Below are 15,017 nucleotides of genomic sequence, written 5' to 3'. Positions count from 1 at the left end.
TCCCACTCGCCCCGCCTCCCTCCTCCTCCTGCCCGGGGTTGGCAGGGCAGGCCCCCCCAGGGCTAATGCCCTAGCCTCCGGGAGATCAGAGATGGAAGGGCTCAGGGACACAGCTACTCCAACGCCTGGTCTTGCAAAGCTTGAAGCTGCTAACCAGACTGGCTTCGTTGCGTTTGTTCCCTGCTGCCTCATTTAGATGACCCCTCTCAGCGGGGGTGTTCTCATCCTCCGAAGCCTTAGCTTTTCAGCTAAGCTGATCCCCGGGGACCCATAAGTCACACAGATATATAAAGCCACCGCCCTCGTGGGAATCACAACTCAAAGTGGCACCAACCAGGCAACACATTTCGGGAGCTAGTCACAGACCCAGACAGAGAAGAGGGTGTGATCCCACAGGATCTGCCCTGAGAGGACCCTGGGAGTTATGCAGCCCAGGAGGCCTTCTGGGAGGAGGTGAGCTTTCTCGGGATAGAAGGAGTGACCCAGCCAGCTGGGCAGATGGTTGGGTGAGTAGAAGGAAAGTGCTGGGGATACTTAAGATGTGCTTAAGAGAGTGGAAGGCAGGTGAGGCCCAGAAAGAGAGGTGATAAGGCTACCTGGTCTGCTATGGAGGAACCATCTGTTCTCTCCTTAAGGTCAGAGAACAAGTTTGTTGCTGCCAATAAGCCAGGGCTGATCGAGGGTTCCAGTGAAGGAGAATGAAATTGGGGTTGGGAAGGGTCACGCGTCCTCATGAGCACAGAGCCAATCCTGCATGTACTCTCAGAGGGGACGTGTGTGTGCTCACACGCACACACTTGGGTGTCCCCCTGTGTGTTTCTGAGTGTCAGAGGCAGGTGTTTCATCTACTCAGCAAACACTTGTGAGCACCTACATGTGTGGGCTGCGGAATACAGAGGTGAGCACATCACAGCCCCCACAGATGTCACGTGGCCAGTTATAGACAGCCACGTGTGCTCGGAGGGGCCCGCAGAGAGTCAGGAGCTGTGGGGGCTGGGAAGAGCAGTGCAGGTGAGTTGGCACAGGTAAGCTTTGGAAGACCCTGGAAAACAGATCTGTGCTAAAGGTTATGGAGATTTGTTTAAGCTGGGGGTGGCGACAGGATCCTATTTGCATTTTCAAAACCTCCCTCTGGTGCAGGGCAGAAAGGGAGCCGGAGGAGGGTGGGACTGAGTCAGCCCCCACCCCAGGGTGCTCTTTCTCATAGTGGGTCCCTGGGCTCCAGGGGACGTCTTGAGCCCCGTGCCGCACTGTCCCAGAAGGGGGAGGGGAGCCCTCTGCATTTGGGTGCCCCTGTTGGCCTCCAGGAAGCTGGTAGTTCGTCTCTGAAGCCTGGAGGTGGCCAGCAGACCACATTGGGTGCGTCTCCACTCTGCCCTGTGCCTCAATGGGGTCCCCCTCCTTGTAATAAGATGGAAATTTTTGGACTCCAGGGAACTGAGATGAGCCAAATGGTTTCCACCCGCCCTCTAGCCTCTGCCCTTCATCCTCTAGCCCAACAGTATTCAGCTGTGCCTGGCACAAAAGTGGGCATCTTCAACTGTGTGACGGGTCCTGGGTCAGACGTGGGGTTGCTCCTGCGATGGGCAGTAGGTAAGGGAGGGGGTCAGAGGGGGTGCCCAGACCTCCTGGGTGCCACCCTCAGCTTTCTTCACAAACACTATGGGGATGAAAAAACTGCTCTGACATTGTGGGCAGTGTAAGAAGGGAAAGAGAGAAACGTTTTCATTTCCTGGCGGACTTTCTGACATCAGTGTAAGATGAGCTTAGGCTAGAAGGGCCACGACCACAAGCTAAGTAGAAATAGAAATCAAGGGGAAATGGTGCAAATGATGTGAACAGCCACTGGTACTATTTCCTGGTAGGTGTGGTGGACATTTATCATCTTCTAGAAGAGTCGGCAGGGGCTCTATCCCAGGACGCAGAGAACTGGATATAATTTGCAATTATAGTCACATTTCCTAGGCCTGAGACTGCAGCCTTGTCTCAGACTTATTGCACACCAGTTCCCTCATTTGTGAGGGGGGGTGATGATGCTTTTGGGAGGGGCCTGGACGTTTGGCTCAGCCAGGCCCAGGTGGAAATATCCTTTTACTACCTGGAGGCCAGGCCGTCATGTCGGGAGCTTGGAGAACCCTGAGCAGAGAGGAAGGGGAGGAGATTGCATCGGAGAGGTGAGGGAAGGGTGAGCCATCACCAGGCACACACACGCACGCACGCACACACACGCAAAGTACACACGCACACAGCACATACACGCGCGCACACACATGCACACACATGCACACATACGCCTATGCACGCACACACACCCCTATGCACACGCATGCACACATACACATCTATGCGCACGCACACACACGCACGCACACCTGGGTACCAAGAAACTCAGTCTTAAGATCAGAAGTCCTTCCCTTCTGCCTCACCGTGCTCATAGGTCTGACCTAGAGAGCAAACTCTCCTGGAAGTATTTTTATCCCAGCCCCGTCCATCTCTGAGGACGCTGTTCTGGTCCTCCCACGGGAAGGCCCCTTTGCTGACGGTGAGCCTGCTTTTGAGGTCACTCACTCTGCCCTGCCTCTAGGTCTCTTTCCTTCTGTTGAGCATCATTGTGTAAAGCTTGCTGAAGGTCCTGCTCTGTCAGAAAGCTTCCTGGCTAATTCCTCTTAACATGCTTCCATCCTGCCCGCCCCCCTCCCTCTGCGTCCACTCCAACATCACACGATGCAAGGACGCTGGCCAAAGAGTGGCCTGTGTCTCGTCCCTCTTCTCCACCCCACACTCAGACACAATCCCCACGAGGTCCCCGAGGAAAGGACATTCTCCTTCTCCGTCTGGTTGTCCCCACAGCACACCGTCGTGGGTTCTGCCCAGAATTACTCCTCTCTGGGTGTCTTGCCAGATGGGATCCTTCAGGCAGAGGCTCGAGCCGACAAAGCATATCACATATTTACAAGTAACTCCTTGGTGGGTGGGATGGCCAAGTGTCCGGTTCAGTGCTGCGGGCGCTGGGGTTAAGCACCTCACCCATCAAGGCCAATGTCAGAACTTGAGACAGACCTTCCCTCCTGAAGAAGCTGCAGGCGGATGCCCTTGACTGATTGGGGAAGACTTAGCACCTCTCAGCTCGAGTGTGTCATAAGCTGCCCAGGCTGTTAAGTGCTTCGTCAGCTTTCCTGCCAGGGGCGCTCACTGTTGAGGGCAGAGGAGGGAGGAACCTACAACACGGAATAGGGGTCGGCAGGTGTCCTATGGCAGGGAGCTGGGGAACCTCTGGAGTCAAGTCAAAGGGACTCTGGGCACCCAGGAGGTGACAGATCAGAGGCAAAGTGTCAGGGAGAGAAAGAGAACGACATATTTGTTTGCAGTCTATTTTTAATACCCCATAAATATGTCTTGCTTGTAACCAAGGCCTGGCTGAGCTGCCAGGCAAGCTTATTCCAGTGGCCCCCCGAGAATACCTCAGAGCTTATCCCATCAAAAGCACAAAGCCCTGAAACTGAGAGACAGCCACTCCCCAGCCGCAGGCTGTGGGCTGCGACCGGCCTCTGACAGCGAGCCCCAGGGGAACAGGCTCTGCAGGGAGGCCCAGAGGGCTGGTCTGCCAGAGCCCGGTCCTGGCCTCAGTAGATCCGAGGGCCCAGGGTCTCCAGTCCGAGACTCAGAGCAGCTGGGCCCACCGGACGCCAAAGACAGAAGCAAGCTCTGCGACATGGGGCTGACACCTGGTGCCTCTGACCTTGCCAGTGCCCCCACCCCACGGCCGCCTTGCAGGGAAACTCTGCCCCTGAGCCCCCTGCCCCATGGCAGTTTCTACTGCCTTGGGTGCTAATCCAGGTGGCAGGGGAAGCCCCCCAAACCTCCCCTCCCCCTCTCCTGACCTGGGCCAGGGCCTCTCTGTTAGAGGACTCATTAACCACCTCGTGTGTGAGCGTCTTCCTCAGGTTGGGACAGCTGGGGACTCAACTGGGAAGAAGGAGACGCACAGCACAGATGCCACTGTCATCGTGGGGGGACCACTTATTCCCCCGCCTGCGACTGGTGTTCGGGTCTCGGGACTGACTGAAGGAGACCCTCCCCGGTGCCTCTGCCTGTCCCCCAAAGATGGGAGCCGTCCTGCCCCAGGCTGAGGCCACTGCAGCCGGCTGTGAGTACTGGCCTCTCTTCGGAGCCTCTCCTCAGTACCCAGGTACAGGTACCCAGGAAGACCTCCCCACTGAGTCCACAGTAGGGGACACCCCTGAGCCCTGAACCCCTCCTCCTGGGCCGAGCAGAGCAGCAGCACTGCAAGGAGGAAACACTCCTTAACCATTCGGGAGAAAGGTCCAAATCCTAAATCCTGCTTTCACCTCAGGGTAGCGGCTGGGGCGGCTGAGTCCCGGCAAGGGAAGCTTGCAACCCAGAGCTGGCTCTGGCACCAGCTGTGCCCTGGGGCAAGTCACCACTCATCTGGGCCTCAGTGTCCTTGTCTGTCCCACGAGGGACTCAGTCCAGTGATTCCCGGCCCTGCACTCGAGGCAGCAGACATCCCCATGGCTCTGAGAACAGCTCTCCAGACAGAAGTCACACACACAGAGGACACCAGCCGCCCCCAGCCATGTCATCCACACTCCTGACCAAACAGTTAGGCTGGTTTCCTTCAAGTCAATTACAGACTTTTTAAAGCATGAACTCGCACTCCTGGGCAGGCAGACACCCGAGATGCGTGTGAGATTCACAGACAGACAGCCTCCACCTCTGACCCATTTCTACTCTTCTGGTCTCTCTTTAACAGGTGGTGAGATGTGTGGAGTTAGTGTAACCCATTAACCAGGTGGGAAAACCGAGGCCCAGAGAGAGGCTGTGATATAGAGAGAGTGGCAGCTCTGAAATGAGCCCGGACATCTGGGCCCTCCCTGAGGCCCTGTCCCTCAAGGCCCTGGGCACCAAGAGGAAAGCCTCTAAAGCCACCAACCCCGCCAGCTTTGAGTACAATGTGAGGTACGTAAGTGTGAAGTGAGTCTGTGTAAAAACTGTGGATTAGTATCTCTGTGTTGCTATGTCTCCTGGGATCACCAGGACTGGGGCGGCTGGCAAGGACGCCAGCGGTGACCTCAGGGCTCAGCTGGCACCTGGGGCCCGTTGGCCAGGACACCCCCACTGTGGCCCAGCTCATTTTCTGTAGCCTTTTGCTTCTAGCCCACACCTGGGCAGGGGGCCAGGGTCTGTAGCCCGGGACATCCCCATGGGGTCTGTCACAAGTCCTCCCATATGCACACCCAGGAGGTTTGTCCCCCAGGCCCTTCCAGGCTCAGCCCCATCTGGGTAGGCGGCCGGCTGGAGGGCGGATGCCCAGGGCGATGAGCCACATTTCTCCCCGGGGTTAAGCACCTCAGGGGGAAGCTGAGCTGTGCCTGTGTCTATACAACAAGCCTTGTCGCCTGGTGGGGTAATCTCCATCTTTCTCAGGTGACAGCTGCTGGCCCGGGACAGAAATGTCCTCATTCTGGGGGTGCCACCTCCCCCCAGAGGGCCTAGACCAGGAGAGAGCCTCTAGGGTGTGCTGAGCAGGGATTGATGGCTGGAAGGTGAGGTCACTGGGGGTCGGGCAGCAAGGCCCCCCTCCTTGGCCGGCCCCACCCTGTCCAGCCCCAGGGAACTGCACTTGCCCTTTCCGAGTACACGGGGCAAACATTTAACCTTTCCATTTTTGCACTGGCTTAATAAGTCTTGGCGCCCAGCTCAGGGCTTGACATGTCGTAGGCACCTCATGCCTATTTGCTGATTCACAGGTCTGTCCGCTTGTCCATCTTCCAGGGGAGTCGTGTTCTCAGCGCTGTCGGCATTTTTACCACACAGTTAAGACAAGTGTCACATGTGCTGCTGGTAAGAACGTTAGCACCCAGACGGGTGCATTTCTCACTTTTAAAGATAAGTTAGAACGAATCGGAAATGATTCCTGAAAAGGTGTCAAAAGCATTGTGGTCTCTTGCGCTCTGCTGTGCTATCCTGAGAGGGAGAGACAAGGCTGGAAATTGTAAAGGACGCTGTTGGGCCTTCTGGTTTCACCTTGGGGGATGACCTTGGGCTGACCATCAAGGCGTCCTGACCTTTCTTGCCGAGGGGCAGGTGGAAGACTAGTTAGGTCCATGAGGCTGACTCCACCTTTGACTTTGAATATGGAGCAGTGACCGAAGGTCGAGGGGAACCCGTCCGCAGCCAGTTCACCTGGCCAGCTCTTCCCCACGGGTGTGTCCCAGCCTGGCCAACACGACTGGTCCTCGGAGAAGCGTTCCCTGAACTCCCAGGCCGGGGCCTCCTGGCACGTGCTGTCTGCACAGCTCTAGTCAGAGGTGTGTGAAGCTTGGAGGTCTGTACCCACCCCCAGCATGTCCCCTGAGGTTGGAGCCCTGCGTGCCAGGCCTCGCAGGGCACCCTGTGGGCATCTTACTATCTGTTGAGAGAAGAGGCGGTGAAATCCGAGGGGCTTCACCTCCAGTCTCATCAGCTCTACTGCTGCCCTAGGTCTGTGACAGTCACAATCGTCCCCCGCCCCCCACACTCAGCTCAGCACTGCTCTGGCCACCAGAGGAAAGGGGAGCTGTTCTGACGTTTCCCCTCTTGCCTCCCTATTGGAACTTGACATTCTGGGCTCTTGTATCTTCCAGGACCCCAGAACTTGGCCCGTTCACCCGTCACCTTAGTTTTAGGTTTGGGGCTGACCTGTGGATTATTTGGTTTACTTGTCAGCAAAACCCCAGGACAGCGCCCATCCTCCCGTCCCCATGTCAGCCAGGGAGCAGGGCGTCTCCCATCCGCTGCCCTGTCCTGCTGTCAGACCTCGACAAGCCTGCTTGTGCACCAGCGTCCTCCCCTGTAGAGCACGGATTCTGCTTCACCAGGTGGTTGAGACCACGAGCACACAGACCTGCCTGTCACACACCGGCTCAGGGCACAGGGTCTATTCACCATCGTCTCGTCCGAGGCCACTGAGGCACAGAGTGGCTGAGCACGTGGCCGGCTCAGGCCGCTGTTCAGTGGAGCTCAGATGTGCTCAGATGTGCAGAAGGCCATGCTGTGGGGACAGCCAGGCCAGGAGAGGCTAAGAGCATCGCAGGGCCGCCCCTGTCCCGGGAACTCAGATCCCCAAAGAGCCAGGGGTTCAGGCTGACTGAGCAGATGACAGAGGACGTGTGGGGTGGCGATGGGGAAGCAGGCGGGGGCCTGATGTGCCGGTCGTAGGAATTCCAGTGGTCGTGGAGCACCACTGAAGTCATGTGATCAGAGCCACATTTCGGGCCGTCTGTCATGTTTCCTGTGGATTCTTGCCAGTGGTGGCTTTCCATGGTTCCACGCATTTTCCCTCTCCCCAAGCTGTTTGGGAGCTGAGATGAGGTTTTCCTTCTAAGTACCTAAGTGTCACAAGTTACCCATTCCCTAGTTTGGGAGGTTTAACTGGTATTTGGTTTCATCAAGTGGCCGGATACCCCACTTACTATGTGTTCATTCCAGAGGGACCCAAAGCATCTGTCTGGACCTGTTGTCGCTTCCCAGTGGAAAGGTGATTGTACCCCATCTTATGCAGGTTTGGACTTGGAGACTTATGCCCTTCCTTAAGAAAACCTGTAACTGTCGTGATTTTCTGTTGAACGAGCCCAGGAAGACTTAACCTCACTGTGTGGCAGGCCTGGCCGGTGCCCCTTGGGTTTCCTCCATTCTTCTTCCCCATAAGAGTTCAGCCATGTCATCAGAAAGCATCCTGAAGTATTTTGAAGCAAAACGCTCAGGTGGCTGAGCTGGCTCAAGTGCAGGTAACTTTAAGATCAACTTCAAGTTCTGAGGAGTGTTCTTTGTTCTTAGCCCGTGGGTTGGATAAGGCTGCCAGCTCTAGAGTGGGTGCTACTGGTCAAGGGATACAGGGACATTCAAGAAAAAAAAAAAAATTAAAAAAAACGTGTGGCTGGACATTCAAGCAAAGACATTGAATACCTGTGTATACAAAGTTAAGATGTGGTTTTCCATTGCCTGGCACTGCCCCAAACACATAACTCAGCTACTGAAAGTGGGCGTATCAGTGACCACAAGACATGCGTATCAGTGACCTAGCCATGAACTCAAGAAATCCAAAAGTCTGTGACGGTCACTGAGAATGGAGGGGGGGACGACATTGACCATGCTGTGTCCACCTGTGGGGGCCTCAGGTTACAGACGAGCACAGCCCTCATATGCCCCTGGCCTCACCCCTGCACTGAGAGGGAAAGGACTGGAAAGATGGACATCTTTTGTTAAGGGCAATTATTTCTTAGTAGGAGAAGCGTATCATGTTTTTTTGTTCATGTTTAGGTCGTTATTTTACTAATAAACATTAGTTATCTTTGTCTAAAACCTTTTTAAAAAAAACTATATTTTATTACCTAATACGCTGATAATAAAGGGAAACATTTAACATGTGATTTTAATATTTTTATAATATGCACATTAGAAAAATTTAAACACTGCCGATCCAGGAAAAGAAGGATTTTCAAGGCATCTCAGAGACCCAGGCATCTCCAGGATAGTTGCCACCTTTCGTGTTATAATTACAGAAGTGGTCCCGATCCCGAGGCAATGAAAATATTTAATATTGGGGCTTCGTCTCTTACACAGAATCTTTGCCTTGTAGGGATTTTTCCTCCTAATAAAAAATGTTATTTTTATTAAAACCAAAAAACAGTCAGTCACCTCATCTATTAGGTTGTCAAACACAAAAGGCCACACAAGGTATGATTCCACTTGTATGCAAAATCCAGATGAGATAAGTGCCTGGAGAGAAAGAAATTGCTGATTGTCAGGGGCTCGGTGGGAGGACTGGCTGGCTACTAGGTGCGGGGTTTGTCTTTGATGAGAATGTTCTAGAACTAGGGAGTGGTTGTGATGTGATGGGGCAGCTGTGAGAAATGGCAAATGGATTCCATTGCTCCTAGAATGTCCACTTTGAAGGATCCCAGGGTCAATTTTATTTAAATTAATTTTATTTTAATGTTAAATTTTATGAAAAATCGATTGTATCTTAACTGAATATTATGAGAAAAATACAATAACACTTTAAGTTGATGTCAGCTAAAAACAAAGATTTTTCAAAACGCAGTTGGAGAGGAGGAGAAGGGGCTCCCTGGAGTGACGGCAGACACTCAAGCCATCGCAGGAGCAGGGGTGAGCCGCCGATGTGATGCAGACGCCCCAGGGAAGGCTGTGCCCTCGGCCTGCCCCAGCTCTGCGGAGGGCAGTGGAGTGGAAGTCGGCACTGGTGCTGCGGATCCAAGAAGACAACATTTGATCAGCATGGCGGCCTTTAGGTGCCTCCCGCAGAACTCTCTCATCTCCATCAATGAAGTCTCAGTGCCAGCACCACCTCCAGGAAGCCTTCCCAGATTGCAGTCAAGAAGACAGTGCTCCCGGCTGAGCCCCAGCCTCTGGGAGCTCTTGTCACTGTGGCCCTGGCCCCGCGCCTCCCCACATGCCCATGTCACCTTTACGGGTCCTCCTCACCCTCTGCGTCCCCCTGGGTGGGCTCAAGGTGTTCCAACTCCGAGAGGAGAAGCTGGGCCTGGTGCTCCAGGTCTGAACCCGGGAAGTTGAACCCTAAGTAGTCCACAAGCATTTTCAGGCAGAGAAAGGCTGGGGGCTGGAAAAAGTCCTCAGGGTACCAGTTCAGCCAGGTGGCCAGGATGGACGACATGGCCCTGGGGAGAGACAGGTGGGCAGCGGAGTCTGAGGCCCAGCCCTTCCTCAAACCACCGTGTGGGCTCTGGGGTCCTGCCCACCCACAAGCCCCTCCGACTCCTGCTGCATCTTCAGTCTGGCAGTCCTGGCCGAGGTACGCTGGGTCACCCAGGAGGGCTGGCACAAAGCCTTTGTGACTGAGAGCTCTTGATCAATGGCGTGACCACCTGTCCCCTTCTTCAGGGAAGCCTGGCATGCTCTATCAGTGTCCCTGTCCCCTTGCCACTGGAATGTCAACTCCACGAGGGCAGGGAGGGGTGGTGTCTGCTCTATTCATTGCACTCGTTGGCACACAGTAAGTGTTCCATGAATATCTGACCGATGAGGCGACAAACGGGCTGTCTCAGGCCCCAGCTCCCCGGCCGTCCTAACCTCCACCTTTAGCTCCGGCCCTCACATGCTGCCTGGTTTACTAGGTGCCCCTGCGGGTCCTTCTCCTGCCAAGGGCACTCGTCTCCCACAGTGGGGGAAGCACCAGCCAAGCACCCAAGATTCTACCAGATTAGTGAGCAGGGTGCACCCCACACCCCTCCTCTGGGTCCCAGGACGGGGTGGCGGTGGGGCTGGGCTGGGGCTGGGACAGGATGGGTTTTCTGAGGGGCCGACTGCCCACAGACCGCCCAGTGCCCTCCCACGGCACCCAACGCCACACCCACAGCTTCCTTTGATTCTTTTCCTCTTTTCTAGGAGAAGCCCTCGGACCTCTCACTGTTGCAGAAATCCCGTGACGTGAGGGAGGCAGGGTTCTGCTATCACCCCCAATTCACAGTCCCCACTCTCTTCTCACAGTTCTGATCCAAAGCCCACTCACATTTTCAGCTGGTCTAGAGGTCCACCGTCCTCTTCTGAATGTGGCAAGATGTAGCCATACCTAGAGGGGGCCAGGAAGATATCACATCGCCCACCCTGTGGACGCTGCCTGCCTGTGGAGTGTAGGGTGACCGTGTCACTGCCGCCTAGGAGCCCGCTCTGGGGGCCAGGGTAGCTGTAAGTGCCCACAAACATGCCCGCACCCAGTGGGGCTTCCAACACATTTGCTGTAGCATGAGCCCCAGCCAGCCCCACCACAGATTCCTGGGAGAGCCTGGGCCCCCTGCTCAGCCCTGGGATTTCTGTTCTGGGGTCCCTACGGACCGCATGGAGCCTCCAAGCTCCTTTTCAAATGAGAAGACAGCCCAGCCCTAGGCCCCAGGGACAGTGTTGGATAAGGCAGAGGCTTTGTCATGAGGAAGAAAAAGTGAGCAAGTAGCACAGCCACAGCCCCTCTGGCTGAGTCTCCGCAGGGCAGGCAGGCAGGGAGCACCTTCCAGAACCCCATGGCGTTGGTCCTCTGTCCACCCCGCTGTGCAGCGAAATAAGCAGACTCAGAGATGCTGTGACCTTCTGAAGACTCACAGCCAGCAGGCAGCCAGGTGACCACTGCACAGTGGGGGGGGGGCTCACCTTGTAAATAGAATGTCCAGCACCTGTTGGGTGGTGGCAAAGGTTCTATAACTTCCCAGGAAGGTGGGGACGAAGGTGGGGTCCTTGCTCAGGAAGGAGTGTACCAGCTGGTCCACCAGCTTGTCTAGCTGACGTGCCTGGATGGTCCTCACCACGCAGGCCTTGTTTTTTCTCTTGTTTGATGCGTTTCCCCCTGGGGGGTGGGGGATAGAGAGGAGGGACGTGCAGTCAGAAGCAGCGTCATGGACCCTCAGGAGGGTGGGGGCTGGTGCTGAGACTGAAGCCTCCAGCCCTCAGTGACTGGGGGCAAGAGGTGGGACACTAGCGCTTGCAGGAGAGGAAAGGTCCATGGCATTAAAGGAGACTGTGATATGGGGTGATGACACGTGTTAGTGTCGTTGGTCATGGCCTCAGCTGAGGATGGATGGCACCTCCCTGTATCGACTGTGCCATCCCTGCGATTTCTGACAAACCATTGCATTAGGACATGAGAACACAAAGGCTCTTGCTGGGGTGGGTGGGGTCGGAACGTTAGGACGCGTGGGGTGTTGGGGGCTGCACTGTTGCAATGGCAACAGGAGGGATCACGTCACGCTTCCACAGCAGTGAACCGGCTGGTGGCCGCGGTAACCAGTCCCCTTCCTGCTGTGGCTGCCACCTGGAGAGGCCCAGCTCCTGGCCTGGAGGGTCACGGCACATGGCAGAGCCATAGATGTGGTCCTTTTGGGGGGAAAGCACCCCTGCTAATTGCGGCGATGGGTCAGATTGGGAGGAGGTGTGCAAGGACAGCCAGGCCAACGTGGACGCCTGGGGACAGGCGTTAAAGCAGGAGAATCTGTACGAAACGCACCAATACTCTTGACTGAAATGAGGTGAAACGGTACAAAAGTCTCTTCTCGGATGTGTGGATGGTGACTTTGCATCTGGCCCAGGAACGGGCTGGGCAGTGAGAGCAGCCTGGGGAGGACATGGGGACCTAGATTCCTCTGGGAGCAGGACTCTAGGAGGGAGCCCCAGGGAGCAGCAGAGTGACTTCTGGGACCCAGGGCCCCCCTTGAGCATGTGGGGTCCCGGATGGCGTGTGTCCTCCGCACCGGCACTCACCCCGAGCCCGTGCTAGTCGCTTGGTGGTGGGGGGCACCTGCCCACCCTTCAGGGGGATGGAGCCGAGGACCCCATCAGTCAGCTCCTGTCCGGTCTCCTGTGTGGCGCTCTGTAAAGACAGTGCCTGTGCCTCAAGCCCTGTCATTGCTGGTCCTCAGACCCCAGACGCACAGACCTCCACCGAGGGGAGAAATGACGTGAGAGCGGAGGGCCCTGGATTCCCACTGGCCGATAAGACGCCCCTCAGGACATCCCTCGCCACCCTGCCAGCCTGTCCTGGGGTGTGATGGTGAAGGACCACCAGGTTACCCACCGGCCAGCCACCTACCTGTTCCTTGCCAGGGGCCCTCCCTTCAAGTCCCTCTTCGCCCCACATGAGGGTGCGGGGTAGGGGGCTGCCCAGGGGTGGCTCACCAAGGTGGCCTGGTCTGGACTGGCCTGACCGAGGTCGCCTTGTGTTTCTCTAGGGGACCTCCTTGTAAATGGCCAGAGACATCGCAGGTGAGAGTGGAACAAACATCTGGAAAAACTCTCGCCGTGGGGTTTCCGGAAGTAAGAGCCCCGGGAAGCTGGAATACAACAAGAAAACATCTTGCTCCTTCAACTGTCTCTTGCCAAGTGAGCTACCTATGGGGCTGTCACTAGAATGTGGGTGCCTGGTTACGGGGGGTTCAAGTTCTGTTGGGGTCTGTTGTCAGGGAAGTGATATCACTTCCTGGGCTCTCCTTCCCCAAGTCCCCCCTCAAGTAACAGCTACCAGATAGCTCTCTGGGCTGCTGCCTGCTCGACCCCTTCTCCACCCAATACCGTGTCTGTACCCAATGACACCAACACACCCCTCTCACTGCTCCTCCCTGGGGAGGTCGGGGTGTGGCCAGGGCCCCAGCTTTGAGGAGACAGACCTGGGTTCAGATGGGCTCCTCATTCTTACCTCTTCTTGACCCTGGATAAGCCGATGTGCCACTTAGGGCCTGTCCGTCTCTTGCCTGCACAGTGGTACTAGCCTGTACCTCTAGGGACATTCAGGCATGTGTAGGGTGAGAGCGGTAACATGGGCCCTGCTGTCACGTGTACGGAGTGCCTCCAAACTCTTCTCCTTCCGCTTGTCACCTCCTCTTCTGGTCCCACCCACAGTCCTTACATCTAGCACATGTGTGTACGTGTGTGCGCGTGTGTGAGTGCATGTGTGTGAGAAAGCCTGGGTGCAGCCAGGCCCCCAACTTCGGGGCCATAGAGCTGGGCTCATACTGGCTGCGTTCTGACCAAGGTCATACTGGCTGCGTTCTGACCAAGGTCATACTGGCTGCGTTCTGACCAAGGTCATACTGGCTGCGTTCTGACAAAGTCTGATTCTGAGCAAGGCATGAACCTCTCAGGCCCTTGTGTTTCTCCCTCAGTGTCTCCCCACCTCCTGGGGGGCACATCCTCATGTGATCCCCGTCCCTTAAGTGTGGACCACCTTAGTGACTCCACAGGAGATGGCAAAGGGTCCAACGTCACTGCCAAGGTTTGGTTGTAAAAAGTCAGTGCCTAACCACTTGCTCACTCTGACCTGTGTTCTCTCTGTCCTCTCCTTTCTCTGTCTCTCTGTCGGTCTCTCTCTCTCCATCTGTCTCTCTCTCTCTCTGTCTCTCTCCGTCTCTGTCTGTCTCTGTCTCTCTCTCCCTATGTCTCTGTTCTCTCAGTTCTCTCACTCCAGGAAACAAGACTCTGTGTTGTGAGTTGCTATCTGAAGAGGCCCACGGCCTAGCACTGAGGGAGACCAAGAGATAGAGAGGAAGTCACTGAATCCTGCCAAGACCCCCGGGTGGGCTCAGACCCAGAGTGAAGCAGATCCTGCTTCAGTTGAGACCGCAGTTCCAATGCCCTGAGACACGCTGGCTGAAGCACGCAGCCAAGCCATGCTGCATTCCTAGTCCATGTAAAGTGCCAGGTAACAAGTGTTTGTTGGTGAAGCCACTAAGTGCGGGGAAATGCTGTCACACAGCGACAGCCCCTGGCCTTGCCCTCCTCCCTCCCTTTCGTCTCCTCCCAAACTCCCTCCAGCCACACTGATACTTGCTAACCTCCTCTCTGCTCAGACCCCTTCTGCCTCCAAGTGTCTGCACAGCTATGCCTTGTGCCAGGCTAAATATACCTGAGTTCGTGCAGGGCTGGCTCTTCTGGTCACGCTGCTGGAAATATCACTGTCACCTCGGTGCGGCCTTTTCAGCATCTCACCACAGGCCTCGGCTCTCCTCGTAACACCTGCTGTGTTTCCACATAGCTTGGCTCTTTCCTCTCACATGTTTTTGTTTTCGTGGTTTTGTGCACCTTCCCCTCCAGACGATGAGCTCCTAGAGGGCATTGGACTTGTTGGTTTTCCCCGCACGGGCACAGTGTCAGTGTTCAGGGCATGGTTGCTGAGTGAACAGATGAGGAGATCCATGCCACTGACCAGCTCAGTTGTTAGAGCCAAATTGATGGGTCATTTTAAATGGACTAGATTGATAACTATTTAAGTTGATCCCGTGATTTACACCTTCTCATGAGCATATTAAGTTATGCTGAATTAGCGAATAAGCCCCACATTTCTGTAGCATGTCACTGTGTATTTTTCCATATCACAGTGCCGGGGGCGGGAGGGTTCAGATTAGAGAGAACGAACTCCTTCACGTGGCTATTCAGGAACCCAGAGTCCTTCTGTCACGTACCTTCTCCGTCCCTGGGACATCACCCCTGTGTGCTTC

General features: G+C 55.6%; 1 protein-coding gene and 1 long non-coding RNA gene across 3 annotated transcripts; one reads left to right on the top strand and one right to left on the bottom strand.

Annotated features, from left to right (window-relative positions):
* Positions 1 to 1,626: 1,626 nt before the first annotated feature.
* LOC141567869 (uncharacterized) lies at positions 1,627 to 7,908 on the top strand. Of its 2 annotated transcripts, none has more exons than XR_012490806.1 (4): positions 1,627 to 4,147; positions 4,775 to 4,980; positions 5,772 to 5,865; positions 7,565 to 7,908. It is a non-coding gene; the product is annotated as an uncharacterized LOC141567869 (long non-coding RNA). The 2 variants fall into 2 exon arrangements; XR_012490805.1 differs by having other exon boundaries at positions 7,492 to 7,908.
* Positions 7,909 to 9,091: 1,183 nt separating this feature from the next.
* On the bottom strand, positions 9,092 to 11,147 carry LOC109457730 (ral guanine nucleotide dissociation stimulator). Its single transcript, XM_019750820.2, has 3 exons — positions 10,553 to 11,147; positions 9,508 to 9,701; positions 9,092 to 9,268 (listed from the first exon to the last, which is right to left on the bottom strand). The coding sequence occupies exons 1-3, from the start codon at positions 10,744 to 10,746 to the stop codon at positions 9,150 to 9,152; spliced, it is 507 nt and encodes a 168-aa protein (XP_019606379.2). The 5' UTR covers positions 10,747 to 11,147; the 3' UTR covers positions 9,092 to 9,149.
* Positions 11,148 to 15,017: the final 3,870 nt, after the last annotated feature.

Source organism: Rhinolophus sinicus, linkage group LG12 (genome assembly GCF_036562045.2).
Source record: "Rhinolophus sinicus isolate RSC01 linkage group LG12, ASM3656204v1, whole genome shotgun sequence".
In the NCBI taxonomy this organism is placed as follows: Eukaryota; Metazoa; Chordata; class Mammalia; order Chiroptera; family Rhinolophidae; genus Rhinolophus; species Rhinolophus sinicus.
This window is presented reverse-complemented; position numbering and strand designations above follow the sequence as displayed.